Source organism: Melospiza melodia, chromosome 20 (assembly GCF_035770615.1).
Source record: "Melospiza melodia melodia isolate bMelMel2 chromosome 20, bMelMel2.pri, whole genome shotgun sequence".
Lineage (NCBI taxonomy): Eukaryota > Metazoa > Chordata > Aves > Passeriformes > Passerellidae > Melospiza > Melospiza melodia.
In genome coordinates, this window is record NC_086213.1 from 1,389,148 (window position 1) to 1,412,544 (window position 23,397).

Consider the following 23,397-nt stretch of genomic DNA (forward strand, 5'->3'; position numbering starts at 1 on the left):
TCCCAGCACTGCCTCTCCCATGTGGCCACTTGCCCCCAAAGGCCACCAGCCGCTCTCCTGCCCAGGGGATCATGCTGAGACCGATGCCTGGAGCCAGCCAAGCACAGGATGTGGTGCAGGCAGATCCCACACCGCCCTGGACAGGCTTCCTTAGGCACTGGGACAGGGAGACACAACCACCCATCCCAGCCACCTTACCTGGGAGCTGTTAGACCTACGGTGATGGATATTATAGAAATCCCTAAAATAGACAGATTACACAGGTTAGGAGCAGTGAGTCTAAAGGTTAGAGCAGGTTTGGGGGCAGGAGATGAGAACAGCTCACTGTGGCACAATCCTCCCCCCACTGTCCTTCCAGATCCTGTCCTTCTCCCCTCCAAGCAGGCACATCCTGCTCCCCACGCATGCAGTGAGTGGTTACAGGGCTCATGCACAGTGGGTTAGTTGGTTATGAGTGCTTTGGTCCCAGCTGCAAAGTGCAACCTCCAGTTCCCCTGGGGTGTGCTGAGCCTGTGGGGGAGCCCCAGAGCAGCTGCCTCCACTGTGGTGGCAATGCAGGGAATGATGCTCCCAGGGTTCCATGCTGAGCATCCATGCTGGGCTCACTGTGGCTCCCAGTAAAAAGCTCTGACACCTTTTAGGGCCCCAGCCCAAGCTCAGGGGTGTTTGGCAGCCCCAGCAGCCTCTTCCCAGTGAGGCCACCAGAGACCACGTGCCTGGTGTGGGCAGCTTCGCCTCCACGCTGGCTCTGGCTCAGGTCCCCACGCTGCTGCAGCATCTGTGAGGAATCTCAGCCCCATCCCTGCAGCTGCACCTTCACCCTGGGGGACACTTCACTGTCCCTTAGGACCCCGAGCAGCACCCCCAAGTCCTCAGACCCAGAGCTGGCTGGTGAGGAAAGAAACCCCCCCAGCTCTGAGCCCTGACACTGGGGCTGAGCACCCATTCCATCCACACGGGGTTGGCCTGGGGCACTGCAGGGAGACAGGACAGGGAGTCCCAGCCACAGGACACGTCAAGGTGGCTCCTGACAGTCGTGGTGAGGCCAGGAGGGCTCAGTGAAGGATGGGCAGAGCCCAGTGAAGCAAAATGCTAGTGTTTACCTATTAAACACTCGCTCCCTTGTTGCCTCCATCCCTGGCAGCACACGAGAACTGAGGAGCTGCAGGGATAGAAAAAAGCATCACAAATAGTTACAACCCTCAGAAAGTCCTGGCCCTTCCCAAAAACCCACCAGGAGCACTGAAGCCATGATGGTAAGCGATCCTGCTGGGATTTTCTGCACCTCCAAAGAGGAAGAAGAGCTCTTGGCTTCTCCTCCAGCACACAGAGAGTTAATGGATCTGCTGGGGGATCCCACGGATGCCCCACCAGCCACTAAGGTGATGCTAGGAGTATGAAAAGGACCAGTTTTCCCATTAATGAGTGATGAAAAAGCAAAAGTCATGGGTGCAACCTCCACAATAAAAAAAAATCCAAAGGCCCTACCCCCCCTCCCCCCAAAAAAGAAAAAAAAGAAAAAAAAAAAGAAAAAAGGGAAGGCTCTAAATGTCCCAGGGGAAAAGTTGACTTGAATTTCAGGCCAGTGCTTTGTGGCCTGGGGATGGAATCCCAAAGGCAGGTTGGAAGCACCTGGCTGGAATGGCTGGAACGCAGCCAGCTCCCAGGGAGTGTCCCTGTGCAGAAGCAGGGGAGGCCAACTGCAGGCAGCTGGAATGTGTCCCTGAGCTCTTGAGAGTCCTGGAGTGCCATCACCTCCAGGGACTGCCAGGCACAGCATCATCAGGCAGGGCATTTTTGGCACAAGCTTGACCAGGATGGGGGCTCAGACCCACCCAGAGGCTCGGCCAGGGATGCTCAGCTCTCTGCTGGGAAGGGACACGCGGGGACATCTCACCCACACTTCGTCAAAGAACCCCCCCGGGCAAATGTTTGGGGGCTCATGATGCTGCAGTTGGGGGTGGGGAGTGCACTCCCCCCCCATGAGCCCACAGAAATCTCTGTCCATCCCTGGAGCCACCCACTCGTCCCTGGGGTGACCCACAGGGAGGCAGCGATGCCGGAGGGTCGCAAACAGCCCCGGCCGCTGCCGCCGTCAAGGGAAACTTCACCCGGGCTGGGCTGGCGCTGCGGCCTGGAATGCATCTGGCTTTTTCTTTTCCTTTTTTTTTTCCCCTTTTCCTCTTTATATGTAACAAATGCAGAAGAGGAGGAGACAGCGAGGCAGCGCTCGGCCGAGCGCAGCGCGGTCACAGGACCCGTCTGGCTGCCAGAGCGCCCGTCCCGTCCCATCCCATCCCATCCCATCCCATCCCATCCCATCCCATCCCATCCCATCCCATCCCATCCCGGGGCTGCCAGCGGCGCCTCGGCCCCGCGCCCGCCCGCAGCACCCACCGGGACCCCGCGGCGGGGCCGGCGGCAAAAAGCTGGAAAGGAGGCGGAAAAGAACCACAAAAATGATTCAAGGCCTGGAAAAAATGCCTTGCAGCCGGCGCCCGAAATAGCTCCATCTCTGCAGCCTGTGGAAGCAGCACCGGGATGCTGCAATGGCAGCGGCACAAACACCCCCCCAGGGACCCTCGGGCTCGAGGGGGGACTCTGCTCCCACCGAGCACACAAAGGGTTAATGCATGGGGTTAATAGCAAAGGGGGCCAACCATCAAATCGCTTCCCTGAGGACTGGGCAGGCCGGAGTCAAGGTCCTTCTCTGCAAAAGGCTTCCCAAAAATCTTTGCCAGCTGTGCTGGGATACTCAGGCAGAGGTGGAGAAGGGCCCGTGGTGCTCTTGCCCTCCCATGGCATGGCCAAAGCCTCACTGTTGCACCTGGACTTGCTTTCACCAGTCCACCCTTTAGAAATTCAGTTTGGTGGCTTTAGAATGAAATCATCACAGGTTTACCAGAGGAAACCCTTCCACCTTGGAAACCTGCCTCCAACAGCTCAGCCTGGCCACCAAAATGGGCATCACCTGAAACGTGCCAAAAAATATCCTTTGCGATGAGTTGATGGTGGGGAGCTGGGAGTTACTGGGACATGGTGGCAGGAGGGGAAAACTTCTGCCATGAGCTGGAGGAGGTGAGCGGCACCACAACCACCCCAGCTGGGAGCCAGCCCACCGCCTCACAGGATTTGGGCTTATCTGTTCCCTGATAGCTTATCTCTCCTTGCCTGAGCCTGCTGATGGCCTCCCACACCCTGCTCAGCACCCATCTCATTTATCAGCAGCTTTGACAACAAATAAACTTGGTCCTGTGGCAAGGAGAGGTTCCAGGACGTGGCACTGGAAAGCCATTGCTCCCAGCGGGGTACACGGACTGGTCCCAGCACAGGCACCCACAGAGGGGCAGTGCTGGCCACAGGTCACCAATGCTCATCAGGGTGTGGGACTGAAAGGTGTTTCCTGGCCTCAGCTCCTTGACAAAGGGCTTCTTCCACATGCCCCCTGACCACTGGAAAACTGAGAGTTGTGTTTAAAAGCTCGTTCCTGACCCACACGGACATGGCACTGCAAACATCCATTCTGCAAATACTTTTTTTCCTTCAAAGCACTACAAATGCTGAGGAAAAAAAAACAATGAAAAGCTGCCTCTGAGCTGTGGCTAGGGCTTGAGACCTCAGCTGATGTGGAGGAAGAGGAATGGGCTGCGTGCAGAGCTGGAGCTGTCACCTGCAGGGACAAGCCCTCCATGCCAGGGTGCCCCTGCCCCATAGCCATGTCCTGCTCATGCTGAGCACCACTGGGATCTCAGCTAATGATCCCAGGCTTTTCACAAAGGCAGAATATTTTTCTTGTGGATTAGTATCCTACAGAGAGGCCTCTGAGGCAGGAGGGGTGGCTCCTCAATCAGAGCAGCACAGCCTGCCCTGAACAATGAGGAGCAGGCTCACATCCCTGGAAGCAGGAACAGGACTCTGGGGCTCAGCTGGGAGCTGCTGCATGTGGTCCCATGTGAGACCACCCAGCTCAACCCATGGATGGAGCTGCAAAGGAGCCCTGCAGACACCCAGCACAATCCTGGTGCTCAGAGAACCACTGCCACCCTCCCCATGCCCACTGCTTCTCCATCCCCGCCCTGCTGCTCCTTCCAAGCATCACCCCAGTGCTCGTCTTCCTCTGTGCCACCCAGCTGGCACACAGTGTGCCTGGGATAACTGGGTCCCAGGCACTGGCACTCCCCAGCTGATGCCAGCTGCAGCTCCCTGACACCAGCCTCAGGGTGCAGACAGACAGACAGATACCCAGGGCAGGCAGGAATAGGATCGTGAGCATAAATAGAAACCCTTTGGGCAGAGAAATAAAATTAAAGACCAAAGGAGAAGAGAATGTTAGCAAGAGAGCAGGACAGGGTCAAAGCAGTGTCCAGGCTGTCACCACTGGCACCTTTGCTCATACCAATGGGAAACCAGTTATAAAAGAACTTCAAATTTAAGGATAAGTTGAATTTAGAACACAAAAGAGCCCCAGATAGGCCCTTTTCTTCTGCCCTAAATTATTCCTTGAATTTCTACTTGGGATCCAGGTCCCAAGAAGTCACACAATCCTGAGCCCTCTGAAACCCACGGTGGCATCTCCACAGCATGTCTGGAGGGGCTTTGCAGAGGTAAGGGCCCAACAAGCTCCAACAGCCTTGGGTGGAGGACACTGGGACCTCCTCCCAAAGCCACCACCAGTCCCAGTGCCCCTGGCCTCAGGATCTGCAGCATCAGGGCCTTGGGGCCGCTGGGGTGGGTTTGGATGGCAATGTGTGGATAGTCCTCCATGTCCACTGTACACAGCAATGATGGGGGTGCTGAGTGAGTGGGTGGAGAGGGACGAAGGGTTTGCAGAAGGGTGAGGGATAGAAAATGATGCAAACTTCATCTGAGCTTCCTAGGGACTGTCTCTGTCCCATCACCCCAGCCCCCAGGCTGCCTGCAGGCCCCAGTCCCGCCAGAGGATGGATGGACACAACCAACCTGTCCCACTCAACATCCAGTGCCTCTTTCACAGCCATGGCACCCACGGGGGGCACAGTGAGTGAGGCTGAGCCCATGGTGCTGGTTCCACACCTGCCCCGCCTCCATCCCTGGGGATGAGGGGTCCTTGTGCGTGGGGAGAAGCCAGGCCCCTCACGCCCAGCACGTGAGGCAGCGTACAAGGAGCAAGGTGGGGACACCGCTGGAGCTCCCTGTGCCACCCCAGAGGCAGTGGCGCTTTGCTGTGCAGATCACTCCCTGAGGAGGGACGGCTCCCTGCTGCCCAGGAGCAGCACCGGCGGGAGCTGCGCCTGCTCTGCCTCGTGAAATGCCTCCTTAGGAAACTCCGGCTGTAATCTGAGGAGGGGGCACCAGCGCCCTGTGGCCCTGCTGAATGGAGCCATTATGCGGCCCCTCTTACTTGAAGCACATGTTTTCCTAGTGGACTGGTCTGACCTCACAGGCGAGATGTAAAGGTGCATTTATGGCCCGGGCCCCCCATCAAGCACGGGGGATCCAGCTCTCCCAGGCGGGAGGCAGGGACTGGGGGCTCTCTCCCCTCTCACTGGGGCCAGCCCGGCCCGGCAGCCTGGGCAGACCGAGCCTGAGTGCTGCAGAGCAGCCCAGCTGAGGTGATGCTGCCCTGCAAAGGGACCTGTGGGACACTGGGAGCCGGGAGAAGCCAGTGCCATCTGCCGAGACCCTGCCCCAGCCCGGCAGGCAGAATATGACCCCGGGACAGCTAGAGAGTGCCAGCAGCCACTTTCTGAAGCCAAACACGAGGGTCTTGGGGCTGCCAACTCCACAATCCCCAGCAGCCTGGGACAGCTTCACCATGATACCCGGAGCATCCTGCATCCCACCAGCCCAGGGTCAGCAGCGCAACCCGATCCCCGGAGACACCCGGGACGGGCTCCCCAGCGCAGACCCTGCCCCAGGGATGCAGGATTGCCCTCTGTCCCTCTCACGACTCCATCCCCAGAGACACCCAAACCCAGCTCCCTACAACAGAACCGGCCCCGGGCATCCAGGACTGGCTCCGGGGGCATCCCGGACCGGTTCCCCGCAGCCCCCGGGGATCAGGAGCAGCCCCCACGTCTCCGCCCCGCTCGGGCTCAGCTCCCCACGCTCTCCCCGCTGCCGGCTCCCCCCGCCTCAGCCGCGCACAGGACGGACTTTGTCTTGGAAGGCGCCCAGCGCCGCGGCTGCCCGGGATGGGGGATGGACCGGCGAGCCCGTCCCGTCCCGTCCCGCGGCCCCGGTGCCGGGGTCCCGTCCCGCCCCGCACACCTGCCCGGCCCCGCTCCTACCCGGCGGCCCTGCAGACGTTCCTGCCGCGGGGGCTCAGCTCCTGGGCGGCTCCGCGCCCCAGCACCGACAGCAGCAGCAGCGGCAGCAGCGCGGCCCCGGCCCGGGCGCGGCGGGGCGGCCGCAGCCCGCGGGCCGCCATCAGCGGCGGAGCGCCGGGGCCCAGCCGCAGCCGGCACAGCCCCGCCAGGGCCGGGCGCTGCCCCCCGCTCGCCGCCGGTCCCCGCTGCCGCTCGGCGGGCGGAAGCCGCGCTGCGATCGCTCCGCCGCCGCCTCCCCCGCGCCCCTCTCTGCGGCGGCGGGAGGGGCTCCGCCGCCAGCCAGGAAATTCCGCATTGGTTCCCCTGACGGCGGGCCAGGCTCCGGGGGCCGCCGCCGCCGCCGCCCCGGCCCCGGGCAGCGCCGCCCCGATGGCCCCGAGAGGCTCCGCCGGGTGGGCAGCGCCGCTGGAACCGGGGAGGATGCGGAGTCCCGGCTTCCAGCGCGGCCCGGGGGTCCTGCAGCTCCCGGGAGTCCCGGCGGTGCCGTGGCTCGGGGTGGGGACGGCCCGCGAACCGGCAGCACCGGGGCTCGGCTGTCACGGCGGTTTGGAAGCCGCAGAGCCCCGGGAGTCTCCACAGTCTGGTGGTCTCCGGGGTCTGGGTCTCCCGGGATCCAGCAGCTCCAGGGGTTCGACAGCCGTGGGTGTCCCAGAGCTCCGGGTTTTGATTGTCCCGGGGGTCCGGCAGTCCCGGGTATCTGGAATCTGGCTGCCCGAGATGCACAACAGCCCTGAGATCTGTCTGACCTGTGGTTCCAGTAGCTCCAGGGGCCCAACAGTCCTGGGTGCCCCAAGACCCCAGGGTCAGCCTGTCCTGGCAGTTTGGCAGCCTTCAGGAGCCTGAACGCCCCTCAGCATCCCCCTGACCCAGGGATCCAGCAGCTCCGGATGCTGGAGACAGACACAGGATCTGGCTTCCCCAAAGGTCTGGTAGCCCCAGGTGTGTGACAGCCCCAGTGTCCAGCAGTCCTGCACAGATGCCAGCGCTCTGCCATCTCCGTGTGTCTGGCAGCCCGGACCAGTCTGTTGGGAGCCATGCAGGACCCATGGGAGCGAAATGGTGCCTGCAGCAGCGGAGCCAAGGACCGTGTACAGCGACAGAAAGGCTGCAGAGCAGCTGTTGGTTAACCCACTGTAAGGACACAGCTGGGAATCAGGGGGGACACCCTGGGCACCGGCACGAGTGCCACATTTCTACCCGGGTGGGGCAGTCAATGAACCTCCTCAGCCTGACAGTGCAGCAGCGCTCAATGGGCCAGGGCTGCCTTGGCCACCAGCCTGTGCCAGCTGGGTTTTCAGCTCAATGGTCACTTGCAAGAGAGCTCAAGGTCCTTTGAGCTCCCAGGATACCTGATAACAGCATGGGGGAAATGTGGATGGGGATATTCTGGACATCTCCCTTAAGGTAGTGCAAATGCAGCTGGACAACTGCATGTGTCCCCTCAATACTGATGGCTTGCATAGAGCTGGGGGAGTGTACAGACAGTGCATCTCTCAAAGAGCTGCCTCTGAGCACCACACACCCTCCTGGGGATGGGGAGCCTCCATCCCTGTAGGCGAGAGCTGGGCAGCATCCTTCTGGAGAGGATCAGGGAGTTCTGAGCACCTTGGGATCTTTGCATCAAGCAGAGAGCAAAGGCACTTGGTGGCTTCTCTCCATCTTCAGTATTGGCAATACTGCTGCACGTGAAGGCTTCTCTCCTGCTCAGACAGGTGACTCCCAATGGAAAGTCTCTGGTGGTCCTACCAGTGAGAATGTGACCATAGAGTAGCAGCCCCTCTCTCCCCTCCTATTTGCCCTGGCACATCCCACCTGCTTGGCAATAGCACCAGGGAGTAGCATCCCTTGCCCATCTCCCCCTGCCTCCACATCCCTGTCCCCCCTGCCCCACCCTGCTCACAGCTGCTGGAGTGAGAAGACCATAGGGGGCACAAATTGCTTCTTCCTTAGGATGACTCAGGCTGAGCTTGGCATCCCTTTCTGCTGAGGAAAGGGGGATGAGGAGGTTCAGCTCCAAAGTTAGGCAGAAATCTGGGTGTGGTGGTGGTGCCCCCCATGGCATTTGTGTCCACCTGGAGCTGTAGCCTCACTCAGGCTGTTTCCACAGCTTCATCCCCCTGCACTGTGCTGAGCAGGCCTTGTGCTCTGCTGTCCCAGTCACAATGAGTCAGGGCAAGATCACACTGCCTCTCACCTTTGCTGTGCTGGTGCTTTGTGTGAGGATATGTCAGCTTTTGTATGTTTTTTTGGCTTCCATAAACTTAACTTGTATTTCTCTTGGCCAGCAGGCAATGCAGCTTGGCTGCTCCATTTCTACCCGTGTAACCCAGGGCAGGGCAGGGGCTGGGCCGCAGCCAGGGAGATAAGCTGTTCCCTCAGAAGATGCTGCCAGCTGGCATAAGAGGCTGGAGAAGCTGAGGATGCTGTGGGCAAGAGGCAAGGGGAGGTTTCACAGTGCCCTGGGTTGGCTGGTGCTGCTAGGGCCTGGGCACGGCATATCCCACAGGTAGCACCCACCCCTCCCTTGTCTCCCACTGCTCCTGGCCAGGCTGCTGTCCATACAGAGCTTGGCCCATGCTTTCCATCACACCATTATTTGCAGTTCCCATTTCTAACCCTGCCAGGTGCCTGTCTCCTGTCTTTCTGTGTTTTGGAAAACATCCCAGAAGAAAGAAACCCCAGCACTATAATATTTCTGAACACAAAGCTAAGCAAAAAGATGCTGTTCTGTCAGTGGTTCAAAAATCCCCATGGCTGCTTGGATGGGCAGGACTGCACAGCAGGGCAAGGTGGGACCTACAATGTGGGGTATTGTCACCATCCTCACTGTGCCCAGGCTGTCAGGATTTCAGCCTTTCTGCAAGGATTTGGCTCTTTTCCCTTCCAACTCTCCACTGCTGCAGCAGCACAGGGTCCTACACACACACACACACACACAGAGCACCTTTCCATGCTTCCTCTTCCTCCAGGACAAGCAGAAAACAGGAGCAACAAAAGCCAGAACTGAGCAGGGTGGGGAACGCCTGGGATATGGGAGTGTTGGTTGGGTCAGTGCACCCAGAAATAAAAGTGGCTGTTGCTATTTTCTGGCTGAGCATGGATACAGCTGTGCCAGGGGACAGTTGGGTGGGATATCAGGGAAAGGCTCTTCTCCCACAGGGTGCTGGCACTGCCCAGGCTGCCCAGGGAATGGGCACGGCCCCGAGGCTGCCAGAGCTCCAGGAGCCTTTGGGCAGCACTGCCAGGGATGGACAGGGTGGGGTTGTTGGGGGTCTGGGCAGGGACAGAAGTTGAGCTTGCCGGGTCCCTGGGTCTGGCAGGGGCAGGAACTGGATCCTTGTGGGTCCCTTCCAGCTGAGGACATTCTGTGAAAGGTGGTGGGGATATGGGGATTTGGGGGTTTCAAGGGCATTCTGTGCCTTGGGTGTTCAGGAGGCAGCAGTTGCAGCCCTACACAGCCCCCACAAACAGGCACACACAACACCACTGCCCCAGGCTGCAGAGCTGTCCTGTCCTGGAACAGGGCTGGGGAGGGGATTATCTGCAAAAAAGAGGACCAAGAGGGACTTCACCTGCCCTCCAACACATGCCTGTGGGTCTTTGCATCAGCCAGGCCTGGGTGCAGCTGCAGCATCAGAGCTCAGCCCCTGGGGCACCAGGGCACTCTGTGCCACTGTCACAGCATCCTGCTTGTGTGGGCTGGAAGGCAGCCCAGAACATCTAGAACATCTCCCAGCTTCCTTTAAGTTCCAGGAGCCCAGCTGCTGCCTGCACCAGTGCTGTTCTGGTCTCCTGCTCCAGGCAAAGCTCCCTGCTCCCCTCCAGGTTTATTTTTTAAGGCAGAAGAGTCTCAACTAGAGAAAAGGCAGGAGATGACCAGCTCTGGAAAGTCAAAACATCACCACTTTAGCGTGGATGGCTCACCAAGTATAGAAGCTGACCCCCAAATAAAGGAGACACTGCCACAGCTCCATGCAGGGAATCCCAGAGATGCCTGTGGTCCTGCAGAGCCCGAGAAAAACTGCTCCTAATTTGAGGCATGAAATCCTGCAGGGTGCATGTCCCCCAAAAGCAGGTCTCTCCCATGCTGCCACCCTCTCTTCTGCAGGTATGGGGATGGCCCGGGGCTCCCAAGCTTCTCCAGTCCCTGTCCCAAGAAGTTTCATCTCTCTCCTTTCCCCAGGCTCTGGCTCAGGCCAAAGCATGCAGCATTAACCCTCCCTTGAGACCACAGCAGTGCCTGGGCACATGTGGCTGCCCACGAGCAGAGAGAAAGAGATGGCAGCAGGAACAGTTGTGATTTAATCATTTCCATTCTCTACAAATCCAGTGTACAGCAGAGACGAGCTGTGGTCCAACTCCTGGTGCTCCCACTGCCATGGTCCAGCATTAGAACCAGGGGCTGCGGGCAGGAACGGTTCAGGGATGGGGCCAGCCCACTCCCCTCACCCTTCCTGCTCCCCTGGACGTGTGCCTGAGGATGGACAACCCCAGGCAGGTTATCCCAGTGGGCTGGAGGAGAGCCTGGACCTGCCCAGCCCTGGTCAGTGCAAAGCCAGTGAGCAGGCAGGTAGCAGGGACGGGCAACAGGGGCTGGTCCTGCCCCTTCAGAGGTCTGGTGGAGGCTAAGCTCCAACCCTGGCAAAGGCTGGAGGAGCTTCTGGCTGAGGCCAGCTTGTCCCAAAGTCACCCAGCCCACCTGGACCTGAGCCCATGGGCACAAGGCAAGTGGATAAATCACCCTGTGCAATCCTGCCAGGGAAAAAACATCGGGACAGTGTTCATCAAGGCACAGGGTGGGCTGGCAGGAGAGCCCCCCCAGGGACAGCTCCAGAGGCCGTGGGATGGCACAGGGACATCCCTGGGGCAGCGCCAGCGGGGGCAATCCCGGAGGCCACCGAAGGCGCGAGTGGTTCAACAGCAACAAGGACACTTCTCTCCTGGGCAAAGGGGCTGGGGGAGCTGCAGCAGAGCCGGGCTGGGGATGGTGACGGTGCTTCAGGGCCAAGGTGCAGGAGCCCCGGGCTGGGCTCAGGGGCTGAAGGGGTTTCCTGAGAGGAGGCGCCGCTTGACCTCTTTCCAGAGCAGGTCCCGCTCGCGGTTCGCCCGCTGCATGATGCCCCGGTTCTCCTGCGCCCGGCGGGACAGGTAGGGCAGCACCTCCTTCACCGGCCCGAACGGCACGTACTTGTACACCGGGAAACCAGCCTGCCCTGAGGGGAGAGGCTGCGGCTCAGGGAATCGCCCAGAGAGACAAAAAATATGTGCAAAAAGGAAAAAAAAGGTAAAGAATGAGGAAAAGAAGAGGAAGATACTTGAAATGGGGAAAAAGGGGGCAAGGGGGAAAAGGGGAGGAAGGGACAGGAAGGGGGAGAAAAAAGGGGGAGAAGAAGGGGAAAAAAGGTCAAAGAAAAAGGGCGAGGATATAAAGGGTGAAATAAAAACAAAGGGGAAAATAAAAAAAGGTGGGGGGAAAAAAGAAAGCCACCTGCCCTTGCCTGCCTGCCCTCCCCCGGCCTGGAGGCCGTGCAGGAGGCCGTGGTGGCACTGGAGGGGCTCCCAGCAGCCGCGCACCCCTCCCGGCTCAGCACCGGGAGCTTGGGAAAGCGCCAGAGGGAGCGGGCCGAGGTCACCAGGAGCCCTGGGAATGTCGGCAGCCGGGGCTGGGCCAGCTCAAGGAGCGTTCAACCAGAAACATCAAGTTAACACATTCTTCCAGCATGACCGGACGAGGCTGCAGATGGGCGGCCAAGCCCTGCTTCCAAGAGAACTCCAGGACAGAGCAGCATCTGTGCTGGACAACTGCCCAGTTTGCCTCCAGCTGCTCTGCTGGCCTTGGGACTCTGTTCTGGACATTGGTGTGGGCAGGGGGATCAGTCCCTGACCTGGGCTGGGTACCTGGACCCCTGTGTGTCCTCCTGCCCAGGCCCCTGGCAGTGCTGCTCTGCTCCTGGGCTGGTGGCTGAGGACAGGGTCACACGAGGCTGGTGCCATCCTGTTAGCAGGGAGCCCAGGACTCGGTGTGCACCTCCCATGGAGCCAAGGGACACCCCCAGGCCGAGGAGGTACAGGAGAGGGCTTCTGTCTGCCAGGACCAGTCTCTGCCCTACCCTGAGACCCCAGGCTCTGCTCAGACTCCAAAATGGGAATGTCCCTGCACAGCCACTAGAGGTCATGGACCTCCGGAGAGAGATGTCACTCTTCACTCATATCCTCATCTACATCTTCCCCAAACCCCCACCCAGGGGTCACAGCATTCCCCATGGCAACACACTGTGCTCAGCCAGTGCTCTATGACAGGCCTTCCTCCCTTCCTCCCTCCCAGCAGCTCTTTAGGGGTCTCAGTGGGGCTGGAGCACCTCTGCCAAGCCCCCCACTCCCATCACTCACCCAGGGGGAAGGTGATCTGGTCACACATGCCCAGCAGCTGCCCAAAGCACACCTTCTTGTCCGAGGGATGGATCCCCAGCTCCTTCATCCTGCAAAACAAGCCTCAGCATAGGGGGAGAGCAGACCCAGCAGAGCTCACCAGGGCACCGTGTCCCACCAGAAGGCTGGGGATCATCTCCAAGTGGGACAGGGTGGCACTGACCACATCCCAGTGGATGCTGGGATGTGGAGCTTGACGGATTTGTTTTTACGAGAGCCTCTGAATTGGTGATGGGACCAATTCTGCAGCCACTGGGGCCACTGTGCTGTATCTCAGCTCCAAGTCCCATCTAAAGCCCTGAGCACCACGTGGGAGCCAGGATCCCCCCAGGTGAGCTCCGGGGGGACCTGACACACCACAGCACATCTCTCTGCATCTCTGCTGGGCTCCCACATGCCTCGAGCCCCTTGTCCCTGCCTCACCAGCACCCACCTGTGCAGGGTGAACTTCACGGTGTCCTCATTGTGAGTCGCCACCATCACGCTGGCTTTCCACCTTTGCTTGATCTTCTCCAGGACATAGTCCAGGCACCTGTAAGGCAAGATGGGCCTCTGGTGAGGCCTCTTCCACTGGGGCAACAGGCAGCAGTGTGGCTGGGGCTGTCCCCTACCTGTGGTACATCTCATTGGTCTTCTCATAGGTTGGGTTGATGGGATCCTCGTAGCCCATCTGAGCCGCCCTCTCCCTCTCCTGCTCCATGTAGGCACCACGCACCAGCTTGGTGCCGAAGTGCCAGCCCTCGCGGTGGGACAGCTCCATGTCCCCTGTCACGTTGTTGTAAGCCTCCTGCGAGCCAGTGGAAGAGATGGCACAAGGTCATTACTGCAGTGCCACCCCTGACTGCCTCAGCAGCTGTGCCACTGCACTGCCACGGTTTCGGGAGCAGCGCCCGGGACCCGCGGGCCTCACCCTCAGGTAGCACTGGTGGGTGTTGTAGATGACGGGCTGGCTCCTGTTGAAGCGGCGCTGCGTCTCCACCGCCAGGCGGCTGATGGCCGGCTGGAAGTAGCTCTGCTCCGCGTCCACCATCAGCCTCACGCCCTGCTCCATGGCACTCTGGGGTGAAGGACATGCAGGCTGGTTCATAGGGCTGCCTGCTCCTCCATGTGTCCCCCTCTGTGACTCCCCCAGCCCCAAGGCCCCCTCACCCTTGCGAGGACGTCCATGCGTTGCAGCACCCTCTTCAGCTGCTGCTCCTCCTCCTCACCAAAGCGCGACAGCAGAGGCTCCGGCTGCCCAGTCTGAAACAAGAACAGATTTGTGGCACCCTGCCTGCGCCCAGCTCTGCCCGTGGGGGACACAAACACCCCTGGAGGGAGCCTGTCCCTTGGACTGGCTGCTGCCCCACCGCAGTGCCCCAGCCCCAGCAGGGCGTGACCGGGTGCCCACCCTGCCAGCCTGGTGGCTGCACACTGTGATCACAGCATGGCTGAGCTGTGCAGCCACCAGCCCCAACTGCAAAGAGCAGGAGACCCTCGCCCTGCTGCCACAAAGCCCCTGTGGGATCGCTCTGGGGGTAGCAAAGGTGGGCACCCACCTTCCTGTTGGGGATGAGCAGAGGCTTGGAGAGCTTGGTGCGGCTGTCCAACAGGCGGTTCCAGTCCAGCAGGTCCACAGTGCTGGGGACAGAGAGCCAGGTCCTTGCTGGTGTCTTGCAAAGGTAGCGGGCTCTCTATCAGCTCCCAACCCTCACCAGCAGGAAGGACACATGTGTCACCCTGTCCTGTCTTGTCACCTCCACCCAAACTCCCCCTATGTTCTATTGCTATGCTGAGCCACAGCAGGCCTTTGGAGACCTCCCCTTGCTGCTGGCCCAGGGACAGGGACAAAGTCCCCCAGTGTCCCTGTGCTGCAGCACCCCCAGCTCCCAGGCAGCTTACCCACTGGTGCCCACGTTCTCGCCTGTGAACCACTGCTGGATCTCTGCCTTGCTTGCAATGCCGAGGTTGGCCAGTGCCTCCTGCCACCAAAAGAAGCATCAGGGGTCTGTCTGCTTGAGGTGTCACAGCTCAGGGCTGCTCTGGCACCTCCGTGTCCATGGCCACCTCCAGCAGGGCATCCCTACAGCACAGCCTCCTCCCACAGGCCTCCCCCACCTCACCTGCAGCTTCTCCACCTGCAGCTTTGTGTCCAGCACTGCCCGCCCAGCCTGGCCCTCCTCTGCAGCCATTTGGTGGAAGAACCTCCGCCACTTCACCAGCACCTCTGAGAAACTCACCTGCGGGGACAGGGCTCCAGGTGAGACACCCAGGCTGGAGCCTCCTGTCCTGCCAGGACTTTGCAAGATCATACCCAGCCCGAGGCAGATGCTGGCCCCAGAGCAGGGCAGCACAGACCCCACATATCCACCTTTATGTCACCTATGACACATCTTTGTGTCTCCCCAAAAGTTGAGTCAGGGTCTCCAGGGATCTTGGGCTCTCAGGGGACAGGCTGCTGGTGCCCACTCCTCACTGCTTTTACTAGAGATGCCACCTGGCACCTGCCCCAGCAGAAGCATCATCTGTGACCCTGGCTCTGCCCCAGCACACTCTGCCACAGCTCTGGCACTCACCAGGAACTGGGGTCTGGCCAGCGCTGTCATCTTGATGGCACAGAATCCGTCCTCTGAGGAGCCCCCTGGATGGAACCACAACAACAGCGTCAACCGGAACGCCAGCCCTTGGGCAGGGAGATGTGGTGGGGGTGGGACTGAGAGATCCCTGCAGTCCCCAGCACAGTGGGGCTGTCCAGGACATGCGGAGCACGCACTTGAGGCATCAATGCAGCGGAGGAAAGTCTCCATGTGCTGGTCACACTTGGCCTCATCTGCGTAGAAATAGGAGTGGGCCCCAGTGATTCCACCACGGTGATCCCCAAATCCCAGATGCACTCGGTATTGCTTCTCCCTTTTTTCTGCTCCTGGGGTGGGAGAGGAGGGAGATGGGCCATGCCCCATCAAGCTCCTACAGCCTCCCCAGGAGCTCCTGGTGTGGGTGAAGAGAGAGAGGCTCTGGCTTGGACCTCAGAAGGGCCCCCAGCACTGACTTGGCCCTGCTTGCTCTGTGCCTGAGCAGAGGCCGAGTCTTTGCTGAAGGGCACGACTGGGCCAGGAATCATGTTATTCTTCATCCAGCTCATTTTTTGAGGCCATGGTACCTGGGTCCTTCCCCCACAACACCAGGCCTCTCATGCCCGGACCTCCAGGCCATCTCCCGTCACTCACCTCCCGTCTCCTTGTCGGCTGCAGAGGTGCGGGAGCTAAGAAGAGAAACAGGAAAGATGAGGGCCAGTTCAGCAACCCCCTGAAGCCCTATGCTGATGGACAGGACAGCTCTGAGGCTCCTGTGCTGCCATCCTGCTGCTGGCCCTGCTGTTCCCTTGCCATCCCATCACCGATGGGATCCAGCTGGCACTTCAGAGGCCCAAAACCCACGTGTGGAAGGGAACGGGGCTTTACCATCCATCCAGGGAAGACCTGGGAGCCCTGAGGCAGCACAGTGAGGATGGCCTGTCCCAGGTTCAGAGCTGCTCTCCAAAAGCCCACACCATGGCAAAGATAAGTCAGTCTGGTGGGACTGGCATGCTCCATCTCCAACCTGCTCGTGGTCCTTGCTGTGGTGACACCAAACCTCAACCCACTGCCTTCCCACCTTGATGGCACCAGCAGCCAGACCACAGAGCACAGAGCTCCTCCAGACCCTGAGCATACCAAGCCGAGGGTGCCTGCTGCCCCACACTCCTCTGTGCCATTGCTTCAGCCAACAACTCACAAACAACACCTCGTTTCCAACTCCAGCTGACCTCGGATGTCATTTCAAGCCCAAACTCTCTGCCATGGAGATAACAAGGCTCTGACAGCCTGGGGGATGATGGCCAAGTCACGACATCCTTCCTGAGCTTGAGTAGCTAAGCCTTTTTGCTGACACTCTAAACCCAGGTGCAGAGCCAGGGTATGACCTGGAACAGGGCCAGCTCCTGGAGAGCAGCCCTGGGTGGCAGCAGAACCATCCCCTGCAGGAGGCCTCTGCCTTGGCATCCCTGTCCCCAAGCTGGCTGTGCCCCATGGCAAAGAAGCACAGTTGGAGGGAAGGAGGGAAGAAGCAAAGCCACCTATCTGGAGCCAGCAGGCTGGGCAAGAGAGCACAGAGGCACATGGCAGGGTCCCAGGGCACGCTCTCCCATATGAAAATCCTGTGACAGGGATTAGGGGCTGCTGGAAGCATAACAACCAGGAACAAGCCATTCCCTCTGGCCCCTGGAGCCAGCACCAGCCCCACACCACTCAAAGTGCCACAAAGCCCAGCATGAGCCAGGGCAGGAGCAGCTGGAGCTCATAGGAAGCACAAGGCACCATTTCTAGCAGGCTCTGCTCCCTGATTTCACTCACCTGAGGGCAGGGAAAGCAGCTTGCTGTCCCTGAGTACAGAGGGTGGAGGAAAGGAAGGAGGAGAGATCATACACTCAGCAATGGGATTTGTCAGCAGAGCCCTTGCTAGGTGGAAGCTCCCTTTGGAGCTGGTGGCATGGCACAGGGGACAGCTTCAGCTGAACACTGCTGTGACATGAGGGCACACAGGGGTCCTGTGCACAGGGGACAGCTCTGAGCACACCCCGGGCACCACATCCAAGGGACTGGGGACAAGTGGCTGGAGTGCAGGCACACAGCTCAAACAGCAAACAGCGCCCTTGGAGTTGGATTGTTTTGTGTTCCTGAAGATAAACACACCCTTCCCAGCAGCATTTCTGCTGCATGACTGCACCAGCTGCTCCTTCATCCTCTAGGGGGGCATTCAAAGCAGGGCCACGGTGCTTGCTTTGTTCTTCTGCATCAAGCAAAATAAAGGAAGATGCTTCCAGCTGAAGAAATAACTTTGTCCTGGATATCAGCTCACTTTGTAATATTAATCTTGGCCAACAAAGCCATTCCCTCACCCACAAGTGCCACTGAACCCAGCTTATACCTGACCATCCCTTCTACAAACCCACAATAAGTCTCCCAGAGCAGGTCCCATCTCCAGGCACTGTCTGGATGCTCCTGGCAGGCTGTATCCAGACAGGAACAGCCTCAAGGTTGAGTTTGGGGCCTGGGATCTCACACTTGCCTAAAGCAGGTTGTGAGGACTTGCTGGATGGCTGGGAAGGGAAATCCAGCTGACACAGCAGATGGGGCTTTCAGGAAGTTTTGGACCAGGTTAAGTAGAGCAGCTCAGGAGCAGCACAAAGGTCCCACTGTTGGAAATAATCCCTCTGGCCCCACAGGTTACCCGGAGGATGCCAGCAGCACAACATGTTTGCTTTGCTCATTACAAACAAATGGGTCTGGCAAAGGGGATGAGGGATCGGGGAGAAGCTGTCCTTGAATTACTACATCCAAGGAAAAGACTCATGGTTACATGAAGTCCATTTTGGAGCTATGGGTGGTGCTTAAAATCCCACAGGTAGGAATAAAGCAAAGCTCTTGGCAGAATAGACCTTCAACCTGCTCCATGCAGGAGTTGTCAGTACACAGCAGACCAGGACCACCACAGGCCTTGGAGAGCTTGAAGCTAAACAGAAGCTGCCCCATGATCCCAGGGAACATGCTGACGAAGCACAGGGCAGGGGTGGCCTCTGGGAGTGAGCACGGGGAACAGGAGGAGAAGGGGAGGCAGCAGCTCTGGGAGCAGCATTGCCCAGGCTGGGGACAGTGATCCCACACTGGGGCAGGTGTCAGATATCCACACAAGGAATTTTAGAGGAAGTCGAATCCACACTCTGCGTGGCAGAGCCTGAAGAGCATCTGACAATGCCAGGGGCAGGACTGTCCCTCCCCTGTGTCAGCACAACCCCAACCCACAGTGCAGTCCTGGGATGGCCGTGTGCCAGCAATGGCCCCAGGGCTGCCAGGAGCCTACAGCCACCTTCACTATGGGGGGGCTGCAGCTTCACCCCACAGGTACCAGAAGCCCCTGCCCAGTGCTGCCTCTCCCCCCTACCCAGGGCTGTAGCCATGCTGGAGCCCCCAGACCTCTGCTGCCTGCAGAACACTGATTTACAGCTGTGTCACCATGACCTGGCAGCAGCCTCCAGCACGTGGCTGAGGCTCCTGGGACAAGCTGGCAGAGCCCTGGATGCCAGCCTGAGCAGGGCAGGCAGGGGCCTGCAGCAGGCAGGATAAGCCGGTTCTTGCCCACGTGTCATTGCTGTTCCCAGCTGGAAGGGCTGGGGAAGAGGTGCCACAGCCCATTCCTGGGCTGGAAAGGGCATTTCCCTGCCATTATGTCAGGCTTGCTCCAGAAGAACAACGGGAGATGGCACCAAGAGGCCAAAACACCCACTGACTGCTGTGGTTGGTAACTCTGCTTCCTGGCTGGCAGCAGCACAATCCCAAAGCATTCACCAAGGGGAAGGACACAGCTCCAGGGTCCAGCAGCCATGAACGCAGGGCTGCCCACCCTTCTCAGCCACGCGCAGCCCAACTCAGCACCAGCCCTGGCAGAAGCACTGAGAATTTGGGATTTTACCCCAAACAGAGCCCGGGAGGAGCCAGAGTGATGGCTGGCAAGGGACACCACTCAACATGACACATCCAATTCCATCCTGGGCTTGGTCCCTGTTCAGAGAATTATAGAACATCCTGAGGTGGAAGGGACAAATGAGGACATCAAGTTCCACTCCTAGCTCTGCAGAGGACAACAATCTCACCCCGTGCTTGTCCAAACAGTCCTCGAGTGGCAGCCTTGGGACCATGACCACTCCCTGGAGATCCTGTTCAGTGCCCGACCATGCTCTGGGTGATGACCCTTTTCCTGATATCCAGGCAAATCCCTCTGGGTCTTGGGCAGGGATGCCTTGGGAAGTCTCTTGAACATGAACGGCCCACACAACTCACCTAGCCAGAAGTACCACACGTGCAAACCCCAAATCTGCAGTGGGGGGGAGCAGCCCAGCCCAGCCAGCTCACAAAGCACTGGCACCCATCAGCAGGAGGGATACAGCTGCAGGCACAGTTTGCCTGAAAGTCTTCCATGGTGTCCCACAGGAAAGGCCTTGGCTGAGGCACAGTCAGGCATGGAGGGCAGCAGGGACAGCCTGGCAGCACCAGTGCTGCTGGCCCAGCCCCACGGGAACGCTGAACACTGCCCAGACCACGGTTGTGTGTCCAGGGGAGAAACACCTAACCTTCAAAAACAGTCACATGCCTTCAAAACAGCCACCCTCCTGCCTGGCAGCAGCAGGGTGTTTTGAAGCTTTTCTAGAAAAAACCCCAAGTTTCCAGCCCACTCTGGGAGGCTGCAGTCCTGCCTGCCCCGGCACAGCTCTCACCAGTGCCTGCTCCCATCAGGGACCCACAGACCCTTCGCTCCAGGGGAGGAACGGCAGCGAGGGGCAGCGGCACCCGGCACGCACACGGGGATCCCCGATAAGCAGCTCCCGGGTGTGGAGCGGAGATAAGGCGCCCAGCGGCAGCACCTGCCTGACTCACGTCCTGCTCGCAAATCATCCTGAAAGCCGTTCCCGCTGTGCTTTTGACACCACACGACAAGCGTACGACAGCCGGAGCGTGTCCCCAGCTCGGGGCACGGCGCATCCTCAGCGCTGTCCTCGGAAGGGCCACCCTTGCTGTGGGTGGGGGACACCGCCCACCCCCGCGGCCGTGCCAGCGGCCCATCGATCCGGAGAGCGCAGCTGACCGGAGCTGCAGCCCGAATCATGGAAAGTTACCGGCGGCTTTGGGCTGCTGCCAGCTCTCGCCAAAGGGCGGGAGGCAGCGAAGGCTGCCCGGGACCGGGGGTCAGTGCAGGAAGGGGGGCAGCACCCCAGCTTGAGAGGGATGGAAATGGTGGAGGGTGGAAATCATGAAATCATGGAATTGTTAACATTGCAAAAGAGCTCCAAGGTCATCGCGTCCACCAAAATGTGTGAGGCAACAATTGTATGGTGAGGAATGGCGGGGGCAGGAATGGGGGGCAGCATCCCGATGGAGGGGGAAGGGGGACTTCAGGCGTGCCAGCAGCGCTGTGTGTTTGTGTGTGTGCAGAGGGGTGTGGGGCGGACACAGCGCCCCAGCGGGCTAGGGAAAATAGGACCTGGCTGGCAGAGGGAAGATGGAATAGGAGAGGGTGGGGAGGGGGTGTTAGCATCCCATAGGAGATGGAAATAGAGGTGGGAACCGCCTCAGGGGTGCAGGAGGGCTCGCGGTGTACAGCACCGCCGGAGACGGGTGCGCCCCGCTGTGTGCAAGGGAATGGATGGCGACAGAGGGGGTGCAGCAGACAGGGGGGGCAGCACCCGGTATGTGCAGAGGGGCAGGGGAACCCCCCCAGTGGGGGCTCAGCACCCCAGTCTGCAGGACACAGCCCCCGCCGTGTGCGGGGCACTGCCATCCCCGCGTTCTGGGCACTGCCATCCCTGTGTGCGGGGCACTGCCATCCCCGCGTTCTGGGCACTGCCATCCCTGTGTGCAGGGCACTGCCATCCCTGTGTGCAGGGCACTGCCATCCCTGTGTGCGGGGCACTGTCCCCCCGCGTTCTGGGCACTGCCATCCTGTGTGCGGGGCAATGCCATCCCCGCGTTCTGGGCATCGCCATCCCTGTGTGTGGGGCACTGTCATCTCTGTGTTCTGGGTACTGCCATCCCTGTGTGTGGGGCATTGTCCCCCCGCGTTCTGGGCACTGACCCCCCGCGTTCTGGGCACTGCCATCCCCGTGTTCTGGGCACCGCCATCCCTGTGTGCCGGGCACTGCCACTCCGTGTTCTGGGCACCGCCATCCCTGTGTGTGGGGCACTGCCACCCTGTGTTCTGGGCACGGTCCTCCCGCGTTCTGGGCACTGCCATCCCTGTGTGCGGGGCACTGCCATCCCTGTGTGCGGGGCACTGTCCCCCCGTGTTCTGGGCACTGTCCCCCCGTGTTCTGGGCACTGTCCTCCCGCGTTCTGGGCACTGTCCTCCCTGTGTGCGGGGCACTGTCCCCCCGTGTTCTGGGCACTGTCCCCCCGCGTTCTGGGCACTGCCATCCCTGTGTGCGGGGCACTGCCACCCCGTGTTCTGGGCACTGTCCCCCCGCGTTCTGGGCACTGTCCCCCCGCGTTCTGGGCACTGCCACCCCGTGTTCTGGGCACTGCCATCCCTGTGTGTGGGGCACTGTCCCCCCGCGTTCTGGGCACTGCCACCCCGTGTTCTGGGCACTGCCATCCCTGGGTGCGGGGCACTGCCACCCCGTGTTCTGGGCACTGCCACCCCGTGTTCTGGGCACTGTCCCCCCGTGGTCTGGGCACTGCCATCCCTGTGCTGAGTGGGCGGTGCCACGGGGGGCGAGCCGTGACGCACGGCTCCGCAGCCAATGGGAGCGGGGGGCTGGGCAGACGCAGCCAATGGCAGCGCGGCCAGGGCGCGCCCCAGCGCCGCACTCACCGCCCGTCGCCCAGGTCCTCCTCCACGCTGTAATCCAGCACGGCGCCCACGCCGAAGGCCTGGTTCCGCCGGAGCAGCGGCTTGATGGCCTCCTGGTCCTCCCCGGCCACGAACTGCCCGTAGAACGTCATCTTCATCAGCCGCTCGAACAGCGTCTGCCCCAGCACTCGCTGGCACAACTGCAGCAGCTGCGGGACAGCGGCGCCTCAGCACCCGACCCGCACGGGCACTCCCGTAGGAAAAGTCCCCACGACCCAAAACGGGCACCTGCTGGCCCGGGTCCTGGAGCTCTCCAACACCCGCGCATTCAGACCGAGGGTCCCTCCGGAAGGGGAATGACACGTCCCGAAATGGGGCACCCCTAGGGTGAGAGTCCCCAGCCCAGGACCGGCATCCCCCGGAGTGCGAGTATCCCTGGCACGCACCAACATCCTGCAAAACAGGCACTCTCCCGGAGAGAAAGATCCCCCCCATTGGGAGCCACCCCTGGAGCAACAGAACCCCCATCCCGCACCGACACGTCCGGAAGGGGCACTGCCCATCCTGGGACTCGCAGTGCCAAAATGGAGCTTCCCGAGCAAGAACCCCCTCCAGAGGAGGCGGACACCTCCCGGAGCGGGCGCCCCTGAGCGAGAACCCCGCCGGTGCAGAGCCGGTGACCCCCGAACGGGGACGAGCCCCGTCCCGGAACGGCCCCCCAAGGCAGACCCCTTCCTGCACCCACCTGCCGGTTGTGCTGCACCAGCGGCTCCACGGCGCACAGCCCCAGCACCAGCAGCCCCCGCAGCAGCTCCGCGTTGCTCTTGCTGCGGAACGCCTCGCGCGAGTCCCCGAAATCCACGGCGGGCGGCGACGGGCCCCGCTCCGCGCCCCGCGGGGGAGGGGGCGGCCCCGGCCGGGGTCCCGCGCCCGCCGCCGCCGGGGAGAGGCCGCGGGGGGCGGCGGCGGCGGGCGCGGAGCGAGGGCGGCTCGGGGGATCGCAGCGGCGAACGGCGGCGCGGAGCACCCGCGCGGCGCTGGGGAGAGCCATGGGCACGGCGGGGCCGCCGCCCGCCGCCGCCTTAAGTACGGCCCGAGCGGGACCGCCCCCGGGGCCCCGGCACCGCGGCCCCGCTCCGCCCCGCCGTTGGCCGCGCTCTGCTGCCACCGGAACCGGCCCCGCGCCCCGGCACCGGCACCCGCACGAGCACCCGGGGCGGCGACCGGGACTGCGACTGATTCGGGGATCGGCACCGGGCCCGGCAGCGGGACTGGGAATGGGAATGGCACTGACACCGAGACG

At 60.9% G+C, this 23,397-nt stretch overlaps 2 protein-coding genes across 6 annotated transcripts in view; both read right to left on the minus strand.

Moving 5' to 3' along the window:
* Positions 1-11,023, minus strand: part of SCARF2 (scavenger receptor class F member 2) — a 25,433-nt gene extending 14,410 nt beyond the window's left edge. The window contains 4 exon segments of the mRNA XM_063173465.1: positions 1,104-1,162; positions 6,270-6,432; positions 6,435-6,713; positions 11,008-11,023. Coding sequence (XP_063029535.1) covers positions 1,104-1,162; positions 6,270-6,432; positions 6,435-6,713; positions 11,008-11,023 — 517 coding nt within the window.
* Positions 10,588-22,991, minus strand: PRODH (proline dehydrogenase 1). Of its 5 annotated transcripts, none has more exons than XM_063173408.1 (14): positions 22,840-22,991; positions 22,116-22,303; positions 15,944-15,978; positions 15,490-15,639; positions 15,293-15,357; positions 14,840-14,956; positions 14,619-14,698; positions 14,276-14,357; positions 13,887-13,979; positions 13,648-13,794; positions 13,349-13,524; positions 13,171-13,269; positions 12,699-12,787; positions 10,588-11,521 (listed from the first exon to the last, which is right to left on the minus strand). In XM_063173408.1, exons 2-14 carry the CDS (start codon positions 22,250-22,252, stop codon positions 11,340-11,342), a joined length of 1,452 nt encoding a protein of 483 aa, XP_063029478.1. In that variant the 5' UTR covers positions 22,253-22,303; positions 22,840-22,991; the 3' UTR covers positions 10,588-11,339. The 5 variants fall into 5 exon arrangements, with proteins under 5 accessions (XP_063029478.1, XP_063029474.1, XP_063029475.1 ...); XM_063173404.1 differs by lacking the exon at positions 22,840-22,991 and adding an exon at positions 22,383-22,540 and having other exon boundaries at positions 15,490-15,546; XM_063173405.1 differs by lacking the exon at positions 22,840-22,991 and adding an exon at positions 22,383-22,539 and having other exon boundaries at positions 15,490-15,704.
* Positions 22,992-23,397: the final 406 nt, after the last annotated feature.

Coding starts and splice junctions, on each gene's coding strand:
- PRODH (XM_063173405.1), bottom strand. CDS start 22,422: ATGCGCGGGTGTTGGAGAGCTCCAGGACCCGGGCCAGCAG. Junction 13,270..13,348: donor ACCAATGAGATGTACCACAG/GTAGGGGACAGC, acceptor CTTGCCTTACAG/GTGCCTGGACTATGTCCTGG. Junction 12,788..13,170: donor GTGAAGTTCACCCTGCACAG/GTGGGTGCTGGT, acceptor CTTGTTTTGCAG/GATGAAGGAGCTGGGGATCC.